Raw genomic sequence first — 17,261 nt, forward strand, 5'->3', positions numbered from 1 at the left:
ATCAACAGCCTCGACTTTCAGATGATGCAAGCTGCATCACTTAAAAAAAAAAAAAACCTCCACCTCACAGCCTGGGTATGACGACCCGTAAATGACATTAACCATTACCACAGACTTCTGCATGAAGATAATTCGCATTAGCTCTCATGTCATGCTTGCGTCCATTATGCTGAGTCATGCGTTTCCACGGTCAAACCACATCCTTTGAGCTTAACACATAAATACAAGTATGTGCATCAAGGTGGGCTTCACTTCATGTCACCACCTCAAAGACAGAGACGAGGAAACATGTTGTGTCTGAGGGGTTTCACCGTTTTCTTCTCCTTCATGGTCCTCCTCAATGTCCAGTCAAGTGAGTAGTATTTGTTTTTTAAATATATACTGTATGTGAATGATTTACTTTGTGAGATCCTGCTCATTCATGTAAACATGCAGAATGCAAAGTAATGCTGTCTTTCAGAATCACTGTGCAGCTGGTGCAGAGTGTTATGTTTTGTTTGCTCGACCAATTACTGACTCACTTTTTTTTCTTTTTTTTTTTAAAATGAATTATCTGAATATGTTTTGTCTTAGGCCATGGCTCTGAGATTATTGGTGGGAACGAGGTGCTGCCCCACTCGATGTCTTTCATGGCTCTGCTGCAGAGCAACAAACCGATCTGTGGAGGGATACTGATCAATCCATCGTGGGTCCTGACTGTTGCCCACTGTAAAAAGTAAGAACAAGATACATACACATGGGGGACAAATTAGAGGAAATCCAACAAAAGGCCAAACAAACTAACAAAAAGTGTCTTCCATGGCAAACCATGACAATTTAGTGTTTTGATGATAGTTGTGGAGAACGCTGTCTAACATGTCAGTCCAAAATCTCCAACAGGTGTTTAATTGGATTGTGATCTGGTGACTGTGAAGGCCATAGCATATGATTCACATCATTTTCATACTTATCAAACCATTCAGTGACGGGGGCATTGACATCCTGTTCCTCCACTTGTTTTTCTTTCAATTTGCCACCCGTCTGCATGTTTTTAGAATTACCACATTTCAGAATATGCACTAAAACCAATGTTTATTCTCAATGGACGGTGTAAAAGATATTGTGTAGCCTACTGATTATTTAATCTTCCAATATTTAGAGTTTTAGTGACATCACAAAAAATGTCCACACATTGTTACATGGAACTGAGTCACTAAAGCAGATTTTCGCAAAACTGAACATTTTTGTAAACAAACAAAAACAAAAACAAAAACAAAAACATCCTTATCATGTTAATAAAATATATAATAATCCAGAAATAATGGATAATTGATCCTTTGCCAGTGGTTTTGCATGTAAGACAAATGTACAGTACAGTTTTTTTACAAAATACTATTCAAGGTTTAACAAGTAAAAATATGACATTTGAGAACCACTGGTCGCAGACTGAAAGAGGCAAACATGGAAAAATGTGCTTCAGGGCAGAAACTGCAGCCTCGTCGGAGGAAGATTTGCTTATCGGAAATGAAAGTATCTGTTAATGCACAATTCTGTCTTTCTCAGTGTAACTCAGCAGGAGTGAGAATAAACATTACACTTTTATTTCAGTACACACCCATGAGTCGTTTTACACCTTCAACAGTTGGAACACAGTCATATCAGTTCTGTTAGAGGGCGAAGTCTCCATTCAACACTAATCAACTACCAACACTGTGGGTCTACATGTGTCTCTGAGGCTCACTCACTAAAAGCCAATTACATGACAGTGATCAGGAATCTATAATGAGGCAATTGTGATGAAGTCACAGTTATGTGAACTGTAAGCTAATGCAATACTGTGTTTCTGGCCTTGCAGTATCAAGATGGTGTTGCTGGGGGTGCACTCCATCAAAGCAAATGAAAAGAAATCCAGGCAGGTCCGAAAGGTTAAGAAGTCAATTCCTCATCCCTCCTACAATGCAAAAGATTTTGTCAATGACCTCATGTTGCTCAAGGTAAGGTGACATTATGGTAACCAGCAGTGAATTACCAGCTCGAGGAAGAACTGTAAGAAAGTGGCGTGAGATTGTTTGTGACGCATATTTCAAACAGCTTTTGTTTGAAATCAATATTTGCTTCTTTAGTTTGTTTGGGCAGGAGAGAGAGAGATGCCGTTCAAACCACATTTGGTCCAAATCAAGTAATTGCCCGTGCAGTCAGGCAGTTGCTTATCTTCACTGCTTATCTTCTGTTTCCTACAAATGTGAACAATATCCAAAATCAAGTCTTTCTTCTCAACCCACGAACTGGAGAAAGTTTCATTTCTTGTTGCCTTCACTGCTGTAATTTGTATGTCCAATCCTTTGTTTCCCAGTTAACCCTGATAACCATCCATCACATCGATCAATTTGTGTAGTCTTTAAATGTGCTTTACCGATCAAGACACTTTCCTTGAATTGACTGTCTGTGGCTGTTTTAATCCTTAAAAGATGTTTTAATACAGAGATCATGAAGGTCCAGCAGAAGCAGAGTGCCTTCAGGCTGTGTGCATTTCTCTGTGGACTGAGCGCTTTGATACTTTCACAGTATTAATAAAGAACCTAGACCTGCTTTATTATCAGAAAAGACATGTAAATCTCACCTTATACAATATGAGACCTTTAAAGTTTCAGTCTGTTCTGTTTTGAAACTGATTTGTTAGTAGCACAGGTTGACATTCAGAACAGCCTACTTTATTTGTGCTGTGATTCAAACACTGAATGATACAAACAATAATCTGGTTAAACCTTGAATCCCCCCCCCCCCATGTTATTATAGATACTTTGATGTTCAAAATTTATGAGTGGAAATCTTATTCAAGATGGATACTAGATAAGAAAGCATTTATGTTCACACATCAATCCATCACAGCCATCCATTTATGTATATGTATCTATAAAGTCAGCATCAATAAATAATGTTTTTTCTTTTAAAATTTCAGCTTGACAAATCGGTGAAGCAAACCAAGACAGTGAAATATCTCAAGTTGGGTAACACTGTCAGGGATCCAGCAGCTGGCAGCAGCTGTCTGGTGGCTGGATGGGGGAAAACGAACAACGCTGTCAAAAACATGTCAGACGTCCTCATGTCTGTCAATGTGACTGTGATCGACAGAGTGAAGTGCAACTCTCCCGACTACTACAACCGCAAACCTGTCATCACCAGTGGCATGATATGTGCTGGTTCAGACGGCAAAAACCATGCCGACAGCTGTCAGGTGAGTACACAAGTAAAACAGACTGCCACCCTTCATATCACTGCCTGATCTGCCTGGAAATGACTGTCATGCATTATTCTGTCTGTACAGGGTGATTCAGGAGGCCCGCTGTTGTGCAGTGAAGGTCTAATTGGAGTCACTTCTTTCGGAAAGAAGTGTGGCCTGATTAAAAAGCCCGGGGTGTACACTTTCCTCTCAGAAAAACATATCAACTGGATCAAAAAGACAATGAAGAAGAAATGAAATATAATCAGCCCCCACTGTTAATGAATTTGTATTTGCAAATTTACCACTTCTATCTTTGGACTTCTTTTGTGCTCTATTCACTTTATCCTATAATTCATGTGATAGATTTACACTCTTCATAGATATCTGCGTCTGCTGCAATAAAACAAGACATAACATTTTTATTTTTTTTATTTTTTTTTGAGACCAATGAGCCATCTTTAGCATAAACGCAGCGGCATTATTCAACCTGTCAACCAGACAGATTCACCACTTCCTGCATCGAAAGCATAAACTGATACTGAGGCTTCAGCTCAAGTCTCTTGGAAAGGTTTTGTCTTAAAGGTCACTTCTCAGGCTGAATTATTTCCTCACCACTGATCGATGTTTTTACTGCCTGAAAACCACACACAATGACATTTTCCTGTCATAAAGGCAGAGTCAGAAATATGAAAGGCCTCTTGTCTTTTGTTCTTTCTTTTTTGATATTGTAGAACTATATCTCTTTCAAAATACCTTCTCATTTCTGTAGCTCACACCTCACATCTCTTTGTGTTTGTGTTTCAGTTCTCTGGTTTCATGTTGTGCAAGATCAGTGTTCAAATTAAAAACAGAATATTTTCTGTGTTGTGCTTTCTTCCCTCCTCCTCTCGAGGTCATCTGTCGATAAAGCTCTAACTGTTCCCTGCATGAGACAATTACCGTAATGTCAACGCAGAGAACATGAAGCTCTGAACCACAACTCTCCATATATAAAGACCCCATACAGGAAACGTGCAAAGTGTCGCAATGTTGCAAACATGCCTCTATAGGAGACATTATCAGTGACCACATGTCAGCACTTCCACTTCCAGTAAAAGGAAATGTTTGCCATTGTCATTAAGGTTGGCACAGTAACATTATTGGGCGGATTATTCATCATTTTCTTTGTCTCCCTTATCTTAAATACTATTGTTCCTTCATTCCTGTGAGCTGACTGCAGCCCATTTGTCTCCCTGAAACATTTGCTCCCTCTGCATTATTTGCTCCACTTTAAATTCTTGTGGTTTTGTTGTGTCAGCTCAGCTTACTAATCATGTCTTTACACCCGCTCTTTATGACCTGGGACTCAGATTTCATGCTACATCACTAGGTGGTGCTCTCTGCTGTAGCTAGTGCCGCAGTAATTTACAGAAAGGAGATTCCAATCGGGGGTTAGGATCATTTCACTCAGCTAAAAGTAAAACTAAAAATGAGTTTTGATTAATAAGGTAGATAAATAGAAAACATACCATGTTTCCTGTTTATTTTGACACCTATTGGTTGTTGGGACGGCATGAATACTCTTCCTTGGGTCCACCTTTTACAGTATTGCAGTGAAAAGGGTGCACATAAAATTCAGAATCTAACCTTAAGACCATAGACTATATAAAGAGTAAGACTTGAAAAAACTAATGACAACTGAGACAGAAATGACATAAGTAGAAAACACATCTCCTACAAAAACAAAGTTTTCTATCCTCGTGATCATCTTGCAACACTTGAGGTGTATTATGTGACCCCAGGTTGTTAAACTCTACTATTACTTCTGGGTGAAGCAAATTTGCTGCAACCTACAGAGCTACATTTGAAGAATTGGCTCAACATGATTCAGGCACATACAGTATGGTATGAGCTGTCTTTTTTCTTTTTAAGTTTGTTTAGGCAGGTGAGAAAGATGTCATTCAAACTGCAAACTAAATTTAGTCCAAGTTCTCAGCAAAGTCACTGACACCTTAATCACAAATAAAGCATATCACATCACACGTCACATCTTCCAAGAAAATAAAAACAAATCCTATATTTAGGAACAACCCAATTTATTGTGTAAACATGTTCTACTATCTGACATTTGATAATTAACGCTAATCACAATCCACAGCTGAGAACTTCTGATGGGACTGTCATTAGCTTTGTATGTAGGTTGGCAAATTAAAATGTTGACCAAGTGATGGCACCAGAGGCAAGGCTGAAGTTTCACCAAAGTTTTTTTTACAATTCATCCTGAGGGGGACATGACTGTCTAATTCAAATTTCACGGCAATCCATCAAAGAACTACAATGCCAGCTTAATGGAAGGAGAAAAGTCAGGGGATTCATCAGTAATGTATTTCAAATACTTATAAGTACAAGTCAAATACAAATACTTATACCTATACATATATACACACACATCACAAATTTATAGTTCCATAGAATATTTTGTTTTCACTTTGTCGCCTTGCAACTAATCCACTTAAAATAAGAATGGCACTACAAAAGGCCGTTTTTTTTACCTTCGCTGTTTTCCCACAGCATGAAAAGGCTGAAAAAGATGTAAATAACAGTAACATAAATCACACACTCTGTGCTTTGTATGTTAGCTAGACAAGCTAGCTACCATGGCAACAGTGCTAACAGGCAGATCTACAGTCACCAGGAATTTCGCTCGGCCGGTAGCTTGCTAGGTAGGCAAGTGTTCAACTTAACCAAGTGTTCAACTCAAATACAATACTTTTAAATTTCAGAGTGAATAAGTTAACGCTTGAAACAGGTAATCGCTTCATGTAATCTATTGATTTTAATAATGTAACTGTATTCTGATTGCCACCTATTTAAACTGTTATTATATCCTTAACACTTTGACATATGTTCTGTTACTCCCCAACACTGTCCATCCAATAGTTGCTGAGCTATTTCAATCTGGACAAAAGTGGTGGGCTGACAGACTTTGCTGTCCATACAGCCACACCCCTAGCATGGATAAAAACCAATGTCAATCTGTGTCATTTTGCTGAATTAGAGGTCCGCATAAGAGACAAAAATGGAAGACAAAAGACAAAAAAAAATTCTGTCCTTGGCAACTGACCTGCTCCTTTGTAAAGGTGAAGGAAAAAATGTTACCACGCCCAGGAAATTCCAGCATGTCCTTTATTTGAGCTGTAAGTGAATTATCACTGACCAACCATCTGCCTGTGTGTTTACTCTGTTTCCATAGCCACCCACAAAAGCTCAAAGGCCCACCTTAGTGCCACCGAAACTATCAAAGCTCACCACACCCATATTAACTTATATTTGTCAAATGGATGAATGCACGAGTGTTTATGACTGTTTTTGGCGTGTTTAAATAACCATTTCTGCCATGGTGATCACTGTCCCACACACCAACACACATACGCGCGAGAGTAAATGTTTACCTGGACTTGCATCACCTGTGTGTGTTGGATGAGCTGCCCACCTTGCCTCACCTTTCCCTCACTAGTGACGCAACAGCACACACACACAAACACAGAGTGAAATCTTGTTTTATGAAGGTAACTGGAAACTGTTGTATCCTGGCAGGTGAGTCAGAGTCTTTGTATGGCAATTTAGTCTTGTATCACATTGTCCCGAATGTTAGATTATGAGACAACTGTCCATTTTGCTACATTTGTTTTCAGATAAAGACTCAAAGGAAAGGTTCAGACTTTTAGATGAATTGTTTTGGAAAATACATTTAATTTAGTGCGTCAGTTAGCTCGGCACAATGACTGGAAGCAGGGGGAAACAGTCTGGCTCTGTTTAAAGGCACCAGCACATGGCACGCCAAATTTATAAGACATATAAAAAAAAATCTTTCAATACAGTACAGTATATATGCTGAGAGAGTTTTTGGTCACTGTAATCATTCCTCCTTTCCTTACTGGCCATGAAGCAAGCCTTTCCTGATGCAACTTGACTGTAAGAAACATGAGTCAAAATCCACCTTCCTCGTACTGTGCAATAATATGCAAAAAGTTCAGGTGGAGCTAATATGAGGTTTCATCTGTCCAAACTCCCTCACTGTGTTTCCTTGCTGAGCTGCTGCAGAGGGATACAACCTACAACAATGTTTCTCAACACTAATATCAACATGTGAAAACTGACCTAAAGTTATTCTCTTGCTCTTAATGACTTAAACTTATTCCTATATTCTTAAGGGGTCGTACTTTGTACTTGTCCTTTAAGAGTTTTCTTAACATCCTACTGTAAATTCCACTGACGTGCTGATGGTGAATCACTTAAACCCACAGAACTTCATTTTAAATACCACTGGAGACCCAGAAGCTCCCAAAGACACCAAATATGTCAGGTCAAATTTTAAGGAAACGTGTACAGTATAGAATGATGTACCAGACACTTAGAATATTCTCATTTTATATAATGATGCAGCCATAAAAAGTGTAAACATCATCCAGCTCAAATGAAGAGGTGAAACAAGCTTATACAGAATATATATATATATATATATATATACAGTGTGGAACAGGATGATTTTTATTACGTTAAAGTTAAAACTATTTATGGTGAAATAGAAAAAGGAAACTGGCTACCTAACACATTCTCCTCAAACTACTTTTTCCAAAATATGCATTATGCATATTTACCCATAATTGCAAAAAGTATAAGAATATTGACAGAATATGGACTGGTGACTTCATAAACACTATGTAAATCATGCAGTGTAGTGACACCTGTCAGCTATCTTTGGAGATGAATATCCCACACAGTTCCATGAATAGGGTCATGTGAGGTTAACCTCATACTCAAACAGTGCGTAGCCAGAAGTTTGTTTGGTGTTAACACTCTTCATTAAAGCTCTTATCTCAATCTTTTTTCAATGCTATGCTTGTGAAACTGTGTTTCCTCCTTTGTGTACAGTCTATTCTGAGCTCCTTTGTCCAGAAGCATCTAAACATGTTCAAGTCTTTGTTTGCAAAGACTTTGAGAACTTAAGTTACCTGAATAGTCCCAAAATAGTTCATACCAGACACGCCCCCGCTTCTTAACCCAATCCACCTGTGCAGCAGTATATTGTCTACACATCCAGCTTTAGACGTCAGTTGATTGTTGAAAACACTGCAGTGTCCATCCATTGTGTCAAAAACACAATGGATGGTGTGTCTGTGAGTGTGGTTTAATCCTTGTGTACAGCATATTGTATATCTGTGTTTTTCATCAAAATCAGCTGTTAAAAATTACACTCAAGCAATGAAGTGGTACAATTTCATTTGATGGTCCAGCTTGTCACACAGACACCTCAAAAGACTTTCCAGTCTCTCATGCTTTTGTGTTGCTCTTATGATTCTTTGAATTCCTCAGTGAAGTCACAGAGCTTTCTGAGAGCCTGTCTCAGGGTTATTCTTGTCTGCGGAATCTGTGTTTGGCTAAAAGGCTGAGGTGTTTGTGTGAGCAGGCTGCTAAGGTATGGGATGCATCCAGAGATAGGAATGTAAACAGAAAAGTCAGGCAGAGACGCATGAATAAATAACACTTTCATATAACACTGAGAAACTTTATTAGCGATCAAATTCCATCCCTTTTCCAGACTGAGATGAAGAGCATTTCTCTGACCTATAACAACAGCAGTGCAATAAATAAAACCGAACCTACAGATCATCAAAGGGCTGAATGCTCAGCATTCGCACATAATAGACATCATAACAATAGTCCAACATACAAAGACTCATACAGTCGTTAGCAATAAATAATCACACTGAATAAATTACATTCTAACAAGTACTGGACAGTGTTTCTTTTACACAGCATCTAATGAAGCAGTCTATCACTTCTACTTCTTTGTCAGGTCCTCAGATTCCTCTGGTCTGCTTCGTGGTTGAATCGTGCAGCTGGCTGAGGACAGATAGAGAGAAATCAAAGGTCAACAGATAGGAAAACATAGAAATGACATTTTAAAAGTAAAAGTGAAACCATTTAGTTAGAAAACTACCATGTAGATGTTAATTTAAAACAGCTTAAAATAATTGCACAGACGACATGCTTAAACATTGAAAGTAAAAGTCAAGAATTCCTTTCTCCATTTTAGCTTTAATGCAAAATAAAGTAGTTTAAATAATCTGGATTAACTGTTTTGTTTGTTTGCAACCTGTCTATTGGTCTCCCAGTTCCCATATCTTATCCCATATCTCAGTAATTGCTTTGGTTACTACAATGAAAACTATGAAAAGTTGTAAAAATTTTTTTTAATTATTCCTTAAACACATGAATAAAAGAATTTAAAGCCTGCAAATGAATAAGCATGTAAATAACACTGTAGCCTATGTGTGAGTCAGACTTGCTTTTTTTAGGGTTGACAGTGAGCGACATGCAGGCTTTGTGGAGAAAGATGAACGACCGCATTATTTGTCTTGAGGCGAAAAATTTCAGTGTATCTAAACACGTGAAGTCTGCACGTGTGTGTATGTGTGTGTGTGTGTGTGTGTGTGTGTGTGTGTGTGTTGCTCAGTGAGATCTGACCACATCTAAATGGAGTAAGCTCTTACAGCAAGGTCATCACGTGTACAGTCAGTGTGTCAGTACTGTTATTGTTTGGACACACAGGTGAATGTGTACGATCGAGCGTGTGGTTTTTCTTTACGCTGGTATGCAGTGCAGAGATGGGATAGGCCGAGACACCCCTGGCTAATCCTGACTAATTCTTCTCTAGTGGGGATTCCTCTCTTCATGATGCAACTTGCTGTATTCAATAACAACAACAAGCGTATACGGGCTCCTCTGTCACTCTCTGAGCCCACTCTTTCCTGTTTGGCTTAATATTCACGTGAGCAGAGGCTAGACACCACCCTCTGAGGATTAAGTCCGAGGCAAGACTTTTGGGAGAAATACAGCAGCAAAATATACACCCCGGGGAAATACATGTCATTTTACAGCATCATAACATATGACATGAACACAGTGATTGGTGAAGGTTTGGATTTCCATTTTGAGTCAAGCAATTCACTGTTCAATAGGCCCTGCCCCCTTAGTTACTGTTGCTATCCTGCCAAGCATTCCATTCTAGAACTTCATATTTACACTGTAAATTAACTGTAGCTAACAAGCTAGTTAAGCTAATGTAAATAGAAATCTCATAAACCTACTTTTTAATGGCTAAGCTAACTCATTTTACATTGAGAATGGTGTCAAATATGCATTTGATGGTTGCATAAATGATAAAATGTTTAAAGACTAAAGCTTATGGCCAGGTTAACCTTCCAGGGGTCCTGAGTCAAAAATTTGTTGTTGGGTCCTTGTTTGTTGTTTAGGCCAGACATGCTAACGTTTAAAGATTAGTTAGAGCAAACAAACACTGTTTAATCCTTACATCCTTGCTGTTGTCTCTCTTGTTTTGAAGATGGTAAAAAATAAAACCATCATTCAAACTCTTTACACACAATCTACCACCCCATGCACACTACTTTAACAGGGCTAACCTGAAGGCTGATAGCTTTATGGTTGCTAAGCCATGACAGGGCGAACGATGTTCAGGGGTGAAGTTAAGCGAACTGTTGGGGGTATTGAGATGTTTATGGATGTCATTTAATTTGACGCAGTGTGAACTCAGTGTAATTGCTGACCTGGAACGAAGTACACAAGTGGGTCAAAAGCTCAACAACGTGACACCTACCTCATTGGAACTCAACGCCCTCACACCACGACATCACCAACAGGTTTCTGTAACTTCTCCTGCTCTGTCCCAGTTCCCAGGTAGGATGCCAGGTAGTTTTTATGTGACCGGTAACTGAAAAACACATTCATCGTGAGTATAAAAGCTGAGTATAGCTCTCGTGATTATCAGATGATCGCAGTAAAGTTATTTTGAAAGGCGGGAGTGCAGAATCAGTTACAGCTTTGATCCTGTCTAGACAAATGAAATTTAAGGTGTGTTTTTGTTGTGTTTTGGCAGTTATTTCAAAGGATTACAGCCCATAAAGGGTATGTATTGATTATTAAAATGAACTCTATTTTTGTTTTCTGATCAGAATTTAAATTGGATGGAGTTTCGCTCTCACACTAATAAGTTCCACTTTCTCTCCACCCTCCCCCGACTTCAGTATTGCTGGCTCACACGGGCTGTAAAGCTTTAATTGCACTGCTGCTGTTATATTTGCACTCTCTTGGACTATTGACTTTGTCCCACATTCAAATAATAGCTGTGATTTGGTTACATATTGATACAGACCTTGTGATTGTACAGGAAATGAGTTGTCAAACTATTACAGGAAATACTAGATCATTTAAAATAAAGGATGAGTAAGACACGCTTTCATCTATGTTTCACCATTTGTGGCAAAATTGTAGATTTCACTATTAGTCTACAATAAAAGTAAGAATGAGACATGAAAGTTATAGAGGATATTGAGGCCTCTTTTTGAGGGTGGTGAGCAATACCTTTATAGTGTGGGTGTGTTTGGGTGTGTTATGTGCCCTTCTGATGTGTCAGTGTGTCTGGGTGCCAAGAAGCATTTCTAATGTGTGGGTTCTAATGTGTGTTGGGATTTGCCGGGGTGTGGATGGCCCTCACCCGTATCCACTTAAAGCTTCAGTGATCTGCCCTATAACAGTTTTAAAGGATAAAGATAAATAAGACGACTTTATTTCAAAACCACTGGCATCAGGTCTCTTTCTTAGTATACCTCCAACTATTGGGAAACGTGATACCAAGGCTGAAGAGAGAAGCAGGGCACACAGATAATTGATATATTGCGATCTGGTTACATAATGGTGTTGTGAATTTTGATTCCTAACTTTAATCCACTGAAAACAAGTTGTCTTAGGTTTACAACTCTAAACAGCAGCAACAACACTGTGTTCAGTACCCAGAGATCCTGCACAAACTGTCCACAGCACACTCATGCTAACCACCCCCATGGGTAAATGATACTTTATACAAATGATGGGAGACAGTCAAAACATGATGATGGTGAATCCAGCTTTTTCTGGACAAATCTGTCGCCGTCACTCACTTTCTGCTAAGACACAGTTTATATATTTTTTTTGCATCTCTCTTATCAATAAAGATATATAATTTTGGGAAATGGGTAAATTTTGAAAGTCTCTCCTGTTGTCACCTGTCCTCATGATTTGGGCTCAAGATCCCGCACTGGCTTCCCACCCACTAAAGCCTTCTGTTCCCTCTGAAAGCACTACAGCCAGAGAATGAGGCCAGGTCACTGAAGGATGCCTTTCCCCCGTGTTACATCAGCCTTTAGTGCAGCTTTAAAATCAAGATGTGATGCCACGTGTGAGACACAGTCATACTCACTGAGCACAGGTCATGAGCAGGATGGCGATGCAGCTGATGACTGACAGGACCACAGCAATGATTACCAAGACCGTCTGCACCAACTCAGTGTCACTGCCCCCCCTGGTGCGGGTCTCCAGAGTTTGGATCCCACAGCGCTCCCCGTCATAACCCTTCATACATCTGCAGAGTGAGAGGCAACAGAACAAATTGATCAGCCAAGAAGTATATTTTGTTAAACATGAAGAATAGGGTGAGAGTGTAAATAAATGTGGCTTCAGATGTTAAACTTTACACAAAATAGTGAATATGTCCATTTAGTCAAAATAAGGAAAGATAGCAATAAACCTTATCTTAAAAAAAAAAAAAAAACTAATATATAAATTTAATCATGTGTTCATGTCATTTTTTGTTCTTGCCTGTTGGAAAGTTCAGCAAAAAATGATGTGGATTATTTATTCTGATGATAAACTTGTGATCAACTTGCCTCTGACTAAACCACAGTGCTCATATTCACCCACATGCAAACACCCAAAGTGAACTGATGCCGTACTTACATGCACACTGGCTCCTGCAGGCCCTCTATGTGCTTGCAGTAACCATGAATACAGTAGCCCAGGTGGGTGGAGGTGCAGGGATCCTCTGCGGTGGTGAGAGTTGCCGTGTATCCGTTGGTGAAGACCATGTGCTCGGGGTTCAAAGGAGTCGTGCTTTTGCTCTTGTGCCTGCTCCTCCTCTTGCCTTTGCCTTTCCTTTTCTTCCTCTCATCTTTACTGGGATTTAATTCTGTAGCAGGAGAAAGGTTCATTTTAGGAGTTTCTACATATAGTTTCAAGCATGTTTACGTGATGAATTTTTCACATACATACACAACATCCCTGACTGTGACTTTTTTTGATCAACAGTGTAAAGCAGATAAGGAACAGCGAAATTCTTCACTTCTCCATTGCATTCAGAAAAAATATATTTACTGATCACAAATGGCCCAGCATTTCAACAAAACAAAAATCAAGTTCAAGAGGAAAAGAGCTTGTTTGATTTGTCATACCATGAGGGCTGAAATTTTCGTTGTCCCCTCCTGAAAGCTCTTCATCTATTTCCAGCTCGTCATCGTCGCTCAGCAGAGTCTGGAGGCCCTCCCCAGAGGCCGGACCCCCAGTCACTCCAGCTAGTCCACTGGAGTACGTGGCCTCAGATCCCTGAGCGCCCAACGAACTGCAGACTACTGTAAAACCAACAGAACACACAGAAAACAAACAGACTAATGAGTGAGATCAAATATACATAGAGATATATATATTTTTTAAAAAAGATAAGCAATAGGGAGCAATTAGAGTCAAAGTTTACATCATGCAGTTTAATGTGGTGACCCCAGTATTTTATATCCACAGCATTTGGAAAGATCAAGAACGTTTTTTTAAAGCTAGATACCAAACTCAGACTAGAACCTGTTGCCATGAAGGGATGAAATGAATTATAATTATCTGGAAGTTTTATTTTTCTGCAACCAGAAAAAGGACAAACATCTTGAGATTGATGAAATGGCATCCAGTTCTTTTATTCCTATTCTATGGTCACCAGGAACCTAAGCTTGCCTGGTTACTTTCTATTGGCATTGTATTCAGAATCTTTGTCCCATTTACATCTGACTTATCCATTCATCTTAAAATATCGAGCGCAATCTGAGCCCGCTAATTACATACATGCTGTATTGACACTAAAACAAGTACAACCAGTCCACATCCTGAACAATGCTGTACCTGAATGCATCATTCACACACGATGAGAACAACAATGAATGAAATTCAAAGACTAATGAAGAATTTGAAATATGTTGACCTTTCGCAGCATCTGGTGCTGTTGTATAATGTAATGATCTGGCCTGGTAATGGATTCGAGCTCATCCTGAGAAACTAGAGGCGCTGTGCACTTCTGAGACGAAATTCTTTATCTCTAAAACCTGCTGACAAGTCCTCACTTGCATGAGACATTTTCTTCCTTGGGCTTGCCCCCCAACCTCGTCAAGATTTGCACACATTCATACCACTCTCATCCATGTATACATTCTCCTCTGTCCATCTGATCTGTCTCCTGTGCTTCGGTAAGTTTGGACTTGTACCTTTATTATGTATGTGTGTGTTTGGCGTGTGTGCAGGCCAGGAAAATCAATGAAATGGAAAGAGGAGAAATGTAAAATGGCATGAGGACAGAGGAGGAATGGGGTGCTCTGGGTGGGGGGCAAGCAAGGAAGAAATGTCTCTGCAAGTGAGGACTTGTCAGGCAGGTTTTAGAGAAAAGAATTCGTCTCAGAAGTGCAGCGCCTCTGTTCTCAGGATGGATCTGAATCATTACCAGGCCAGATCATTATACAACAGCACCAGATGCTGCGAAAGGTCAACATATTTCAAATTCTTCATTAGTCTTTGAATTTCATTCATTGTTGTTCTCATCGTGTGTGAATGATGCATTCAGGTACAGCATTGTTCAGGATGTGGACTGGTTGTACTTGTTTTAGTGTCAATACAGCATGTATGTAATTAGCGGGCTCAGATTGCGCTCGATATTTTAAGATGAATGGATAAGTCAGATGTAAATGGGACAAAGATTCTGAATACAATGCCAATAGAAAGTAACCAGGCAAGCTTAGGTTCCTGGTGACCATAGAATAGGAATAAAGAACTGGATGCCATTTCATCAATCTCAGATGTTTGTCCTTTTTCTGGTTGCAGAAAAATAAAACTTCCAGATAATTATAATTCATTTCATCCCTTCATGGCAACAGGTTCTAGTCTGAGTTTGGTATCTAGCTTTAAAAAAACGTTCTTGATCTTTCCAAATCTGTGGATATAAAATACTGGGGTCACCACATTAAACTGCATGATGTAAACTTTGACTCTAATTGCTCCCTATTGCTTATCTTTTTTAAAAAATATATATATCTCTATGTATATTTGATCTCACTCATTAGTCTGTTTGTTTTCTGTGTGTTTGTTGGTTTTACAGTAGTCTGCAGTTCGTTGGGCGCTCAGGGATCTGAGGCCACGTACTCCAGTGGACTAGCTGGAGTGACTGGGGGTCCGGCCTCTGGGGAGGGCCTCCAGACTCTGCTGAGCGACGATGACGAGCTGGAAATAGATGAAGAGCTTTCAGGAGGGGACAACGAAAATTTCAGCCCTCATGGTATGACAAATCAAAACAAGCTCTTTTCCTCTTGAACTTGATTTTTGTTTTGTTGAAATGCTGGGCCATTTGTGATCAGTAAATATATTTTTTCTGAATGCAATGGAGAAAGTGAAGAATTTCGCTGTTCCTTATCTGCTTTACACTGTTGATCAAAAAAGTCACAGTCAGGGATGTTGTGTATGTATGTGAAAAATTCATCACGTAAACATGCTTGAAACTATATGTGAGAAACTCCTAAAATGAACCTTTCTCCTGCTACAGAATTAAATCCCAGTAAAGATGAGAGGAAGAAAAGGAAAGGCAAAGGCAAGAGGAGGAGCAGGCACAAGAGCAAAAGCACGACTCCTTTGAACCCCGAGCACATGGTCTTACCCACGGATACACGGCAACTCTCACCACCGCAGAGGATCCCTGCACCTCCACCCACCTGGGCTACTGTATTCATGGTTACTGCAAAGCACATAGAGGGCCTGCAGGAGCCAGTGTGCATGTAAGTACGGCATCAGTTCACTTTGGGTGTTTGCATGTGGGTGAATATGAGCACGTGGTTTAGTCAGAGGCAAGTTGATCACGATTTATCATCAGAATAAATAATCCACATCATTTTTTGCTGAACTTTCCAACAGGCAAGAACAAAAAATGACATGAATACATAATTAAATTTATATATTAGTTTTTTTTTTTTTTTTTAAGATAGGTTTATTGCTATCTTTCCTTATTTTGACTAAATGGACATATTCACTATTTTGTGTAAAGTTTAACATCTGAAGCACATTTATTTACTCTCACCCTATTCTATGTTAACATATACTTGATCAATCTTCACTCTGCAGATGTATGAAGGGTTATGACGGGGAGCGCTGTGGGATCCAAACTCTGGAGACCCGCACCAGGGGGGGCAGTGACACTGAGTTGGTGCAGACGTCTTGTAAATATGCTGTGGTCCTGTCAGTCATCAGCTGCATCGCCATCCTGCTCATGACCTGTGCTCAGTGAGTATGACTGTGTCTCACACGTGGCATCACATCTTGATTTTAAAGCTGCACTAAAGGCTGATGTAACACGGGGGAAGGCATCCTTCAGTGACCTGGCCTCATTCTCTGGCTGTAGTGCTTTCAGAGGGAACAGAAGGCTTTAGTGGGTGGGAAGCCAGTGGGGATCTTGAGCCAAATCATGAGGACAGGTGACAACAGGAGAGACTTTCAAAATTTACCCATTTCCCAAAATTATATATCTTTATTGATAAGAGAGATGCAAAAAAAATATATAAACTGTGTCTTAGCAGAAAGTGAGTGACGGCGACAGATTTGTCCAGAAAAAGCTGGATTCACCATCATCATGTTTTGACTGTCTCCCATCATTTGTATAAAGTATCATTTACTCATGGGGGTGGTTAGCATGAGTGTGCTGTGGACAGTTTGTGCAGGATCTCTGGGTACTGAACACAGTGTTGTTGCTGCTGTTTAGAGTTGTAAACCTAAGACAACTTGTTTTCAGTGGATTAAAGTTAGGAATCAAAATTCACAACACACATTATGTAACCAGATCGCAATATATCAATTATCTGTGTGCCCTGCTTCTCTCTTCAGCCTTGGTATC

General features: G+C 39.6%; 2 protein-coding genes across 2 annotated transcripts; one reads left to right on the forward strand and one right to left on the reverse strand.

The window, feature by feature from the left end:
- Positions 1-260: 260 nt before the first annotated feature.
- On the forward strand, positions 261-3,618 carry LOC111236503 (granzyme A-like). Its single transcript, XM_022765256.1, has 5 exons — positions 261-352; positions 574-715; positions 1,835-1,973; positions 2,939-3,214; positions 3,305-3,618. Exons 1-5 carry the CDS (start codon positions 289-291, stop codon positions 3,455-3,457), a joined length of 774 nt encoding a protein of 257 aa, XP_022620977.1. The 5' UTR covers positions 261-288; the 3' UTR covers positions 3,458-3,618.
- Positions 3,619-8,780: 5,162 nt separating this feature from the next.
- areg (amphiregulin) lies at positions 8,781-14,536 on the reverse strand. Its single transcript, XM_022765185.1, has 6 exons — positions 14,524-14,536; positions 13,528-13,704; positions 13,037-13,265; positions 12,501-12,662; positions 10,863-10,976; positions 8,781-9,088 (listed from the first exon to the last, which is right to left on the reverse strand). Exons 1-5 carry the CDS (start codon positions 14,534-14,536, stop codon positions 10,883-10,885), a joined length of 675 nt encoding a protein of 224 aa, XP_022620906.1. The 3' UTR covers positions 8,781-9,088; positions 10,863-10,882.
- Positions 14,537-17,261: the final 2,725 nt, after the last annotated feature.

This window comes from Seriola dumerili, unplaced genomic scaffold (assembly GCF_002260705.1).
Source record: "Seriola dumerili isolate Sdu_G_001 unplaced genomic scaffold, Sdu_1.0 BDQW01000668.1, whole genome shotgun sequence".
Lineage (NCBI taxonomy): Eukaryota > Metazoa > Chordata > Actinopteri > Carangiformes > Carangidae > Seriola > Seriola dumerili.